Below are 13072 nucleotides of genomic sequence, written 5' to 3'. Positions count from 1 at the left end.
CAGCGTTCACATCAAAAAGCATTTGCTTCAATACTTTCTGTCCTAGGCTTCGGATAATGTTTAGATGCTTATTATATGCTTCTCTGAGTTAAGCAAGAGAAGACCCTCATATACTTGGGCAGGAGCTTTTCAAACCTTCACCAAATGAAACTGTCTTACACAGGAATCATGAGCAGATATTTATGGATATTTACAAACAATTAAAAAGCAAGATCAGAAACATCACCAACTCAGGGCTTTATAACCCATTTGAGGATTACCAAGGTATCCCACCACTAACCCAGCACTAGTCAGCAAGGTACTGAGAAGGGCTGCCACCCCCCTCACTGCTCTTTTAATAATTTTTGCCCAAGGAGAAAATTATATTCAAATCAGTGCATTTTGCTACTTATTAACTACTCTGATAAGTGTTTGAAATGCAGGGCAGATTAGGGATTATCCAAGAATTTTGTTTCTGTTACTAATTCCCTAATAGGAAACTGGCATGAATTAGTCAAGGTATTTTAAAGATAAATATATCTGCTTGATGCAAAAGCTTTGATCCCCCAAATTATGTGATCCTATTCCCCAATTAGCCTCTAACTACGATTTGCTCTCCTGCTATATTCATTGAAAAGATGTCTATTGTGAACTTCGTACAGTCCACCCTCAGCGAGGTGCTGGGGACAGAAGGTGAGGGTCTCCACCCTGAGGCCAGCAGAGGGGGTAGGGGGCGCAGTGGCAGGGGGGCAGCAGCCGGCCCACCTGCGAGGACAGCCTGGCCCCGGTTCTGACTCGAGGCCCTGCCCTGCGCGTTTACTAATAGTCAGGCCCGACTTTCAGGGTGTGCCGCCCCGTGCTTGGTTTAATGTTCTACTGCCATCTTGAAATTTTTAGTAATATTTTTTAACAAGGGGCCTTGCATTTTCATTTTCTGTTGGGCCCCATGGATTCTGGAGCTGACTCAGTCAAAATTATTCATCAATAACTACATCTGAAATATGCAAAATCCAAAGTCAAAAGTGACTGGATCCTGCATTTCAGTTAGAATTAATTAGGTTCTTTAAAAGCCACTTAAACCCTAGACCTACTGAATAAGAATCTTTGGAGGGAAGCGCGGGAATCTGCCTGTAAACAAATATCCAAGATGATTCCTGGGGCCCCCCGGGGATCCACCCATATGCCCCCACGGAGCACGAACCCTCCCCCCATCCCACTTAGAGAACCCACTTCTTTTCTTTCCCAGATTCCCACATTTCTCTTCTATTCATTCTTGCCTTTTCTCTTCATTACCATTTAATGTCAATTTTGCTGTATTTGATAATCTCTTGGAAATTTTCTACTTTTGAGGACCAGGCTTTTGGGGTCAGGATTTAAGGAAGCGACTCTTGCAGAGCTGCCAATGCTGGGAAGTTCCCTGGGCTCAGGACACCTCACTTCCATAACAAAAAAAACACCATCTAGACAACTTTGTATGAATCATTCTAAAGTTTTACATTTCTTCAATTTAAGTTTATGACAACCAATTTTTTTCCAGATGGTCCTTAAAATGAAAGTACTATATTATATAAGAAAAAAAAATTTAATATTAAGACCTTAGAATAAATGTCTTTGTCATACTTTAAGTAGGTATTAAATAAAGATGGCATTCATTTTTACTGAGTTTTAAATTTTGTTTTGAATCTAAAGATGTATTTCTAAGCATTTTATACTATGACTGAAGACTGGGTAAATAATGAATAGTTAAATAATAAAAACAATGGAACAAAGTAATTTACTTTAACAAAGCACATTTTTAGCCAATTAGCATAACAAAATTTTAGTGGATGAAGAAATGTCATCTAAACTGATTGCATATTAAGAATTCTAGTGTTTTCTTCAGTCCCCTTCATAACGTGAAACCTGGAACTCTACGTGGGGCCAGTGGGTGGGGGTCCCCAGACCACTGAGCTTGGCTTCTTCCTCAGATCACCACCAGAAATCAGGTGCCGTGCTGCAAATGCTCTGAGCCTATCCGAAAGTAAGCGCTCCTAGGAGCAGAGCTGCAGGGTAGGTTCCCACAAAGACTTAAAGGGCTGATAAGATACAGTCCTGGGAAAGCAGGCCAAAGCCGCAGCTTAAAGGGTGTCTTTAAGAAAAGGGGTGCTTTGTGAGCTACGAAGCGCCCAGCACTAGACAAGTTCAAACAGGCTGAACGATCCCTTGTCCGGGACAGTGTGAAGACGCTGTTTCACAGGGAAGGCAGGCTACGTGGGTAGGGAGGACAGGCCGTTCAAAGTTCCTTTCAACTGAAAGTCTGAAGTCCTGGGAAGAAGTGACACAGGAGACAATGGCTGAGGAAGGACCTGGTTGGATCAAATGTCAGTTTGCCCCGAGAAGGAAAAAATCAGCCACTCAAACCTCTGAGAAGATACCTGCTAGACAACTGTGAGATGTGTATCTGATTACAAAGATGACCGATGGGTGATTACGGAGTCTGGTTGCTTTAAAGATGGGTGGGGGGAGGGAAGGCAATAGCTAAAGGATGCGGAGCCTCATCCTAAGGTGATAAAGAGATGGAGAGGCCCTAAAACTGACTGCGGGGATGGCTGCATATACCTGTGAATATACTAAAAACCACTGAACTGTACATTTTAAATGGGCAAATTGTATGGCATGTGAATTATACCTTTAAAAAGGGTGGATGTAAGATGTGCACCCACTTTGGAAAACAGTCTGGCATATCCTCAAAAAATTAAACATGAAGTGGCCACATGACCCAGCAATTCCACTCTGGGTACTTACCCAAGAGCAAAGAAGACCTATGTCCACACAAAAACATTTACTTAGCAGCACATAGGTGAAGTGTGTAATATGTGAATATACCTCAATAAAGCTATTAAGAAAGAAAAAACAAAAAAAAAAAGAGTGGTTGTATGCAGAAGGCTTCTTTTGTCCTAAACAACAAATTCAAAAAAATACAGATCAAGGTAGACTTGAAAAGTAGCAAATGACAAGAAATTCTTGTCACTCAGGAATCAGATTAGTCCAGAAGAGACAGCTGAAAGAAAATATTTGTCTGACCAAAAAGATAAAAAACAAAACCACGACTCTTCCTTTACCATGCTACCCCATACTTACTGGGGTTCTGGAAGGGAAGGAAGTTAATATTCAGCTGTGTTTTATAGGTCTTTAAAATGTTCCAAATTCTGTTATTTTGAAGTAACTGAATCTTTGCCAAGAGCCTTTAAAAATAAAAGTCTTAGCAGCAGATACTGTGAAATTTTCTAATCTAATAATATTAACAATATCATCTTAAAGGTAAATGAAAAAAGAAAAACATGCCCAAAACATATTTTGGCAGAAAGCATCTACCAAATCAGGAACGTCCAAATGCAGTATTCTAATCCCTAGGAGGTGACACTTACTGAAAAAATGACACTTACATTTTTTCAGTACGTGTCATCAGCCTGACACATGGGGTAGGGGACTGGCAGAGTTTGAGGGGTCCCACAGTGACACATCTGAGTTTTCTCTTACAGTGCATAACTCACTTCCACCAATCCTGAATACATATTCTTGAAGTTGTACTACATTTGCTATATTTTATAGCAAATAAACAATTTGAATTTCATTTATAATGACACAGCATTTGTCCAAGCAATGCTGCTCCTTGTTCCTGCCATACTGAGGACCCCAGAAAAAGCACAGCAGAAAATGCAAGATATATAAAACTTCAATTAACCAGAGCACCAGAAGTAGGTCCTTGGGGACGTCCAAGATAATCCAATCTATTTTGTTTCAACTCCTATAAATGAAAACTCTAACCACCACCACCCCCCAAAATTTGCATTTTCTTGTCTTAGAAAGTAAGAAGATAATTAAATCATTTTTTTCATGTTTTAAGATCTTAACATAATCTCTGGTTCCTCGTTTAAAAATTAAGAATTGGTTTAATAAATTTAAGCAAGTCCTGAGAGGAATGTCATGAAATTACAGCACTTCCTATTTCAGTATAAAAAACCTTTTACATATTTTATAATTTCTTTTATTGTCCATATTCTTGTTATCAGAAACCAAAATATTAGTCACTTTGGTTAAGGCTCAAAAAACAAGTAGTATTGAGACAGACAGAGTATTATACAAGCTCCTAAACCTTCCTTTTGAACAAGAATTCCTATGAAACTTGTTTTATGCTTTTTTTCTTCTAAACGTAGTAAGCAACCAAGAGATGAATTTCAGTTAAATGAAGGTTCAAGTTGGTTGAGTTTTACAGCTCTGAAACTGGAATACATTCAGAATTAGTAATATTTTATTGTTTCTTTTGCAGTTATATAGGTCTCCTATGTGAATGATACTTACTTTTGGCAATAAAAAGATCAGACTAAATGTAACAGTGAAGTCTACATTCAAATGACTTTTTCCTCAAACTTTTCTCTGAAAAACAATAAATTAAGGAAAACATTTTCAAAAAAAAAAAAAACCACACACACACACTGGGAATTACAGTATTTTTAAAAAGGGACTCAGAGTGGTAGCCACAGAGCTACAAACTTCAAAGATTCAAATACAAATTTTTATGACCTAATATCCCCAGCACTGCAATCAATAGACTGGAATGCTGAAAAATTGCTAATTCCCAAATCCATACAGCAGAATTTAAATTTAATACTCTGTAATGCTTTATTTCAGCATTTAGGATTTGTCTGTCAGGTGAAAAACTGGATGTAAAAATACTATATTGCCTCAACTGAGTGAGTCAACCATCCATTAAATCACAGACAAACACTGATTGCCAACTGCGTGCCAGGCAAGACCGGGGTGATAGGACGGATCTGTGAACAAAATGGGCCAAAAAACCCACCTTGGGACATTTGTTCTGGTGAGGGGAGGCTGACAAACAAAATTAATAACAGAGCGAATGAGAACGGGTTAAGAGCTGCAGAGAAGAGGACAAGTGGAGCAAGGAGAGGTGGTTCAGGGGTTCAGGGAAAGGAGAGGGGAGATCTGAGGAGTCTCTTTGCAAATGGGAAGATAATCGTGTAATGCTTTGAAGCACATTACATGATTGCTCATTTTTAAAAATATTTTAGTATTCAGATAAGCTTTCTACTTTTTCTCCTTCAATTTTCCATTTCCTGATTATTGACCAATTGGAGAGAAGGAAAAGGACTTCCAGGGAATGAACCCATGCCAAGGATATGTCTCCAAATATTTTGGTTAATTTGAGGTTTGCTGAGAACTACAGATACAATTAAAATGAAATTTAGGGTTTTCCATAAAACAACTAAAACTCAAATGCAATTTATGTTACAAAAGCTATCATTCTCTCCAGCAGTTTGTATATTATTTTTATCCCATTATTATTAGAGGTAGCTAGAGTATGAACAGCAGTTCATCTCATACTGCCTTGCAGCAATAAAAAATTCAGACATGAGCTGAAACAATCACCTTTTAAAGTGAGTACACAGAAAATGTCTCCACAAACTGCATATTAAAATTTGAAATTTATTTGTAACATTACAAAATCTAATTGTTTTTTAGCATTTTATGTGATATTCACAAGACATTTCCTACATTTCAAGGTGAAAAAAAAGCAAGAGAATAACTGATTTTTAAAATGTGTTTTTATTTTGAAGACTAAGAATCCTGAAGTACTGTAACTGCACCAAGGAAAGCTCAGAGAAAGCTATCAAATTACAAAGGACTCAAGACTCAGCACATTTCTCACATAAGATTTCTCTAAGTCCATCATAAGGAAGGCATTTGATGGTTGATATTTATTGGAACTAAGCGTCCCAAGTAACAATAGCAAATGCAGGTGAATGGACAAACTTAACAAAAGATATGGATTTCAACTAGAAATGTTATCACTGACTAAACTAAACATACTTGAACTGTTGCCCAAGTCATGTACATATTTTAAAATGTGGGTTTTCCCAAGAAAAGTAAATCTTTGAGGTATATTATGGGTTTTTTTCCTTGGATATATTCGGCTTTCACACCTCCATGTCACATCTGGAAAGACATTTCAAAGTTGGCCTGATGTAATTAAAGATCAAATTGTAAACTTAGAGCAATTGGATACTTAATGACTCAACATCTGAATTTGACAGTCAACAGAATTTTAGAAATGATATGAAGTATTCAAAGTTTATCATCCTCGATGTTAAGAAAGGAACAGGGAACAAAAGGCACATTTTGCCTCTTTTGCCCTTGAATTTGTAAACACCATACTTCTTTTGATATGTCATGCCAAAGAGGAGAAAAATAATTTTAAAGGCTTGCTAAATGGAAATGTCTCACCTAGACTTCTATCAATCCCCCACAAAAAAAATTTTTATTAAAAAGTAAATAGACTAGTTTCAAATACTCTATAGATTCCACCTAGACTACTTCGCTGCAAAGCCAAAGAAAATGTTCACGATTCCAAGATCCATTCAGAAGCATATATCTGCAATGCGTAAGCTTCTCGTTGGCAAGATCAATCAATATCAGAACGCTCGTAACGTTTAACAGGTTAAGCGGCCAAAGGTTAAAAAAAAAACAAAATAATCAATTTACCAAGAAATATTATTTGCCATACAGCCGTTAACCGTGGGACCATTTCGGTCCACGATCCTAAGGAATCACTGCGAGGGTCTGTTTCTCAGTTTTCTGCTGAGGCCATGAATGCTCAGGCACGATCTAAATTACCGTCAGAAAATCTGTATCCGGGCTTCGGGGCTGCAGAGGACGAAGGTTGCCAACACCGGGTGAGACCGCGGTCGTAAACCTCATCACAATTTCACCTTTGGGTGAAAAGGGTGGAGGGTGGGGAGTGCAAGAAGTTTCAGCCTCCGCTGGTTTGAAAACAGACAACGTTAAAGGACCCTGGGAGGAGGAGGAAAGGGGGGAGATGCAGGGTCCGCAGCGGAGAATCGGGATCTTGGAAAAGCGAAGCGGAGGAGTGGGCTCTTATGTAAGCACACACCAAAAACTGTGCGTGTGCACCCCCGGCCCGATGCACATCTGAGCACACAACACACGTATGGAGCATCGCACCCGGGGGCTGCATCCCCAGCCTGGGCGTGCTGCTGGGGAGGACGGCGGACCGACCTCTCCGCCCTTCTGTGCGCACCACCACCACCACCCCCAAATCCGTGCAGCCGGCAGCACCCCGCGTCCCGACCGAGCCCCTGCGCCCCGACCCGACTCCCTGCGCCCCGGCCTGGCCCCCCGCGCCCGGCCCCGAGCGCTTACCTCGCGCGGCCCAGACCCCGCCGCCGCACAGCAGCCCGGCCAGCAGCAGCCAGGAGGCCGGGGCCGGCGCGGGCGCGGGGCGGCGCAGCATCGCTCCGGCTCCCGGCGCTGCGGCCGCCCGGGGCGGGAGAGGCAGGGAGGCGCGCGGGGCGCCGAGCGGGGCTCTCGCGGCCCGGGGCCGGCTGCTGGGCGCCGCGGCGAGCACCGGGGACCGAGGAGGCGCCGCCGCCGCCGCCGCCGCCGCCGAGACGCTGGGCCGCGGGCTCCGGCCGCGGGCGCCCTCCCTGCTCCGCCGAAGCAGCGCTTTGCTGGAGGCAGCGGCAGCGACTAAGATGGCGGCGGCCGCTCTCTCTCGGGTCCGGCGAGGGTACCCGGCCGGGGGCGGGGTGGCGGCGGGAGGGGCGGGGAGGGGAGCGGCGCCAGGCGCGCGCGCGCGCACGGGAGGCGGGCCCGGGAGCGCGCGGGAGGCGGCGCGAGGCGCGGGCGGGCGGGCGGGGAAGGGCGCGCGCGCCCCCAGCTGGCTGGCCGAGCCCAGAGCGCGCGCCCGCGGAGGGGCCGCGCCCCAGGGTGGGTTCCCGAGAGGCCGGGAGGGGGGCGGAGGCCATCGACCCCTGGGCCCTCCCGAGCGGCACCTTGGGGCCCGGGCTCCGCCTCGCTAACCTGACGGACTTGCCCCGCATCCCCCGCACACCACCCTCAGAGCGCCAACACCCCGTGTCCCTCCGGGCGAGTCCTCGGTGTCCTCTGCTGCGAGGTGGAGGCGCCGAGAGGCCTCGGCGGGGTGGGAGAGGTGCCCGCGCTCGCGAGCAGGCCCAGGGCTGCGCCGCCCGTGTCGCAGTTGATGCAGGCCCGGGGCGGGGGGCGGCTGGCCTGTCCCCAGGGGGCCCGTCCTGAATTTGTAGCTCAAGACCCCGCCATTGGCTGAAGAAGTCAGTCTGTGGCTTCTTAAAGGCGACTAGGGTGCGAGCTCCTTCTACACGATCTTAATGTGACGCTAATGGTCCCTTAGAAATGCAGGTCCAGACAGACAGAGGGTCCCTCCTGTGGGTTGTGGGCTGTCTCCCCCCTCCCCATGGAGGATGTGTCCTCTTCGTGTCCCGGGGCACCTTCTCTCAGCCGGTGACCTCTGGCCCCCCGGGAGCCCCGCGTTAGAAGAAAGGAGTCAGTGATGGTCTCCCCAGTGCCCAGCACTGGAAACTAAGTCAGAAGGGCCAAATGACTTCCCCAGTTGGAACAACTGCTGTGAAAAGAATGTGCCCTCGAGGACAGGGCAGTCTCATTAGGGAGATGAGACACCTACAGCAAAAAGTTAAATAACAATAAAATGTTAATTATTCAAGCGTGTGCTGGAAGAGATATCAGAGGTGATTCACTGCCAAACAAGCACCACGGGGGGGCCCTGTTTTCCACAGGGGTCCAGCTGGCTGGTGGGCTTCCCGGAGGCCGGTTTGGGGTGGGGGTGTAGGGGCAGCCTGGAGGCTGGAGGAGTGTGAGTGCTCAGTTTGGCAAGGACTTATTTAGGAGAGTCGTGGGCGGGGAGCCAAAAAGGTAGATTGAGGCCAGATTGTGGGGTGCCTCAAATGACAGGAGGAGAAGTTTGGATTTGATCCCACAGACAACAGAAAGATAATGAATGGCTCTGTGCAGAGGTGTGATGTGACCTGGGGGAGTGGCGAAGCAAAATATAATCCAATATGCCTGTCCCTGCCCTTTGTCCCCCACAGGTGATCCGCCATCAAAGCCTAAAGATTCCATCTATATAAAGTCTCACCTTCCTCCCTGCCACCTCCTCCTCTGGGCAGGGCACCAGGCTCCCCTTGGTTGGACCCCCTCTGAGGCACTGGCTCCTCCAGGCATTGTGCTTTTTCCAGCCAATGAGGCAGGAGTCACCACCCCAGGCTTTGCTTGCCTCCAGCCCAGTGGCTGCCTGCTGCCACTTCATCCTGTCTGGACAGCTCTGCCAGGTTTCCCAGCCCTCAGCCCCACCCAGCTGACCTCAGGGCCTGCTGTCTTGCTTGTTGTCTTCGCTCAGGTTCATTGTTGTCCAGGGGCAGCATTATGTGGCACTCACCACTGCCTGATCCTCAGGTCCTTACAGCACACCTCTGGGCTGCCTCCTTCAGGAAGTCCTCCTGACTTTCAGGCTCTCCCTTGCTGAGCCCACCTGCTTTTAACCCTTACAGCCCAGACTTGATAATCTGCTGCCTTGTTGCTGTCAGCTGATTAATCACATGTGCTCTTTTCTCTCTCCACTGCATTCTAGTGGGAAGGACCCAGATTTTACAGTCAGCACTAGACTGGAATTCTGGTTCCCACTACTTTGAATGACCTTGGGCAAATTATAGAACTTTCTGAGCCTCTTTTCTTACAGGTGAAATGTGATAATGATACCTACTTTCTAAAGTTGTGCAAATTAAATGAGGTGGTGCAATTAAAGTGTATTCTAGTATATAATAGGTGCTAAATATATGTTCATTTTCTTTTTCTCTCAGGGCTAGTGGCCTTCTGAGCCCCTGGTATACTGCTGAGCACATAGTAGGTGTCCAATAAATATTGGTATGTTAGTATTTTCTATTATGGAGATCACATTTCCTAGGGGGAGGAAAGTGTACCTGTGGGTTTCCCTGGACTTTCAAGATTTACAAAACATAAAATCAGAAAGGTATCATCTCAGAACCATGTTTTGGGTCAATAGGTTGGTGCCAAGGGAGAAATTTTAAATGTCTTCAGTTCTATTAAAAACATGAACAAAAGCTCTTTGGTGCCTGAAATCCTGATGCCTTTATCTTATCACTCTCACTGTCCCATAAAGAAATGACGAGAAAGATTTAAAAGGTTCAGTGGAAGGTGGGGCAGACAGACAGACAGTGAGCCAAGTGCCACCTGCCCCACTGAGATTCTGCCCGCATGAGGGTTAGCCCAGCTGCAAAGCTCAGCTTGGGAGTCTCGGAAGCCAGGGAAACCAGTGAGCTCGGTTTCCAGTCTGCCTGACAGTAGCCTCGGCCATACTGGCACTGTTCAAAAGTCTTCATGTGATGGATTAGCTAATCCTCAAAATGGCCCTGAGATGGGGATTGATCTGATTAGTCAAGGGAGGCCTTGGCTGAGCTGAGCTAGCCGCTGATGAGTAGAGGGGATGGAACCCCTGGAACAGCTGGAGATGGGGGTCACCCAGGCCTGTCCTTAGGGGAGAGCGCAGAGCGGCGGAGGAGGTGGCTCTGTCAGCTGGGCAGGTGTAGTCTGCCCAGATGAGGCAGTGGACGGAGAGGTCAGGAGGTTTCTCAGGGTGCCGTGCCTTTTGAGGATGACTCCTGCAGACAACGACAGCCTCTGTGCTGAGCTCCACACTAAGTGCTTAACCTATAAAGGACACGTGTATGCCTCCAGCAACTCTTTTTTTTTTTTTTAATCATCATTTTATTGAGATATATTCACATACCACGCAGTCATACAAAACAAATCGTACTTTCGATTGTTTACAGTACCATTACATAGTTGTACATTCATCACCTAAATCAATCCCTGACACCTTCATTAGCACACATACAAAAATAACAAGAATAATAATTAGAGTGAAAAAGAGCAATTGAAGTAAAAAAGAACACTGGGTACCTTTGTCTGTTTGTTTCCTTCCCCTATTTTTCTACTCATCCATCCATAAACTAGACAAAGTGGAGTGTGTTCCTTATGGCTTTCCCAATCCCATTGTCACCCCTCATAAGCTACATTTTTATACAACTGTCTTCGAGATTCATGGGTTCTGGGTTGTAGTTTGATAGTTTCAGGTATCCACCACCAGCTACCCCAATTCTTTAGAACCTAAAAAGGGTTGTCTAAAGTGTACGTAAGAGTGCCCACCAGAGTGACCTCTCGGCTCGTTCTGGAATCTCTCTGCCACTGAAGCTTATTTCATTTCCTTTCACATCCCCCTTTTGGTCAAGAAGATGTTCTCCGTCCCACGATCCAGCAACTCTTTAAGGAAGGTGCTTAATTGTATCTATTCGCAGAATGAGAAAAATGTAAAATCTACTCAAGAACACATTGCTAAAAGAAGGGACACCTGTGATTCAATTTCATCTCTGTCTGAACCCAAAACAGTACCCTGGCCCCGATGTAAAATTAGCCCCAGGGACCACAAAAGCCCTGCTGCGCCGGCTCCTCCACGGTCGGAGACGGGGTTTCAAGGCCTGGCTTCACCCCGCGCCGGCTGGGCGAGGCCATGGAAGGCCTCGGGCTCGTCCGCGGGGACGTCGATTCCCCGATCCCGAGTTGCCGGAGGGTGAACTGAGATGGCTGCTGCGAGCTCTTGGCCGCCGGTGCGGAGCGCGGCTCGGGAGGGCGAGCGGTGGCTGCCCTGCGCGGTGCGCGCTCTGGAGACGGTCAGCGGTCCTTACAGCCGCGCTCCCGAGGATGCGCCTGGGAAGAAACGCACCTCAGGGCCGCGGCGGGAGGTTATGAGAATATTGATGAAAGCAGCTGGTCACCAACTCCTTAGAGTACTAAAACCACTCCACCCCACTCCCAGAGCTGGGGGCCCCTGGAGCCCCAGAAAGTATGAGGTCGGGCCCCAGCTCTGACTTCTGGTGACCTGTCCAGCTCACTCCACTGATGGTAGAATTCAACGGAGGGAAAATGATGTGGTTAGAACACGGTTCAAAATCAAGAAAACAAGGTGCTCGAAAAGTCTAGTTCCATACCTGTTCCTTCTCTGTATCTTCCCTCCCCTTACAAGTTACCATTTTTGTCTTTTTGGGGTTTATCCTTCATATTGTTTTTTTTTTTTTTCTTTCCATTTTTTATATCAAAGTAAAAATTCACATAAAATTAACCATTTTAAAGTAAATAGTTCAGTGGCACTTAGTACTTTACAGTGTTATGCAATAACCACCTCTAGTTCCAGAACATTTTCATCATTCCAAAAGGAAATCCCATACCCAGTAAGCAGTCACTCCCTGCTTCCCCTCCCTCCAGCCCCTGGCAATCATCAATCTGTTTTTTTGTCTCTACAGTTGTACCTGTTCTGGATATTTCATATAAATGGAATCATATAAGATATGACCTTTTGTATCTGGCTTCTTTCATATATATATATTAAGGTTCATCCCTGTTGTATCAGAACATCTTTCCTTTTTATAGTGAATAATATTCTATTATAGGTATATACCATGTTTTGTTTATCCATTCACCCATCAGTGGACAGTCAGATTTACTGTGTGTGTTTTTTAATACAAGCAAAGTATTTTATAGATTCTTTTCCTCTTTTTTAGATAAAAGGCAGCCTGTTATACCCACTATTTTGCATCTTGCTTTTTTTTATTTAACATAATATCTTGGAAATCACACCATTGCAGAATAAAGACATAGCCTCCATCGCTTTTCATAATTGTCTACTACTCCATTGTGTGCATGTATCAGAGTTTACTTAATCAGTCCCCTATTGATGGGTATTTCTCCCCTAATGATGGATTGTTTCCAGTCTTTTGCTATTACAAAAAGTTCTGCAGTGGCCCTTTTCATATTTTTTGCCAGTTCTCTGACCTTGGGTAAGATGCTTGACCTGGCTAATCTCAGTCTCTCCCTCTGTAAAACGGAGATGGAGTCAGTGCCCTCCTTCCCGTGGTTGTGAGGATTGGAGGAGCCAGCGCAAGGAAGCAGGGAGCACGGCGCCCTCGTTGTATACCAGTGTTAATGCACATTAGCTATTCTTACTGCTCATCCTTTTGTATGGCTCAGAGCTTCAGGCTCCTCTGGAAGGAGCAGAAAACTCAGGATGGGGCATTCCTGTGACCACCAGGGAATCAGGGTGGGGCCTGTGGGTTTCTTTCAGACTCTCTCTCTCTAGAACTTTCTGTGGCTCTCCATGTACAAAGGA

At 45.6% G+C, this 13072-nt stretch overlaps 1 protein-coding gene across 4 annotated transcripts in view; it reads right to left on the bottom strand.

Moving 5' to 3' along the window:
- Positions 1-7542, bottom strand: part of CLSTN1 (calsyntenin 1) — an 83554-nt gene extending 76012 nt beyond the window's left edge. For all 4 annotated transcript variants that reach the window (XM_037828580.1, XM_037828582.1, XM_037828581.1 and 1 more), the window contains exon 1: positions 7201-7542. In XM_037828580.1, the coding sequence (XP_037684508.1) occupies positions 7201-7291 (91 nt within the window). In that variant the 5' untranslated portion in view covers positions 7292-7542. The remainder of the gene's footprint in view (positions 1-7200) is intronic.
- Between the last annotated feature and the right edge of the window lie 5530 nt (positions 7543-13072).

The sequence above is a fragment of the Choloepus didactylus genome, chromosome 2 (genome assembly GCF_015220235.1).
Source record: "Choloepus didactylus isolate mChoDid1 chromosome 2, mChoDid1.pri, whole genome shotgun sequence".
Taxonomy (NCBI): Eukaryota; Metazoa; Chordata; class Mammalia; order Pilosa; family Megalonychidae; genus Choloepus; species Choloepus didactylus.
Note: the sequence above shows the minus strand (reverse complement) of the source record. Positions and strands in the feature narration are given on the sequence as shown.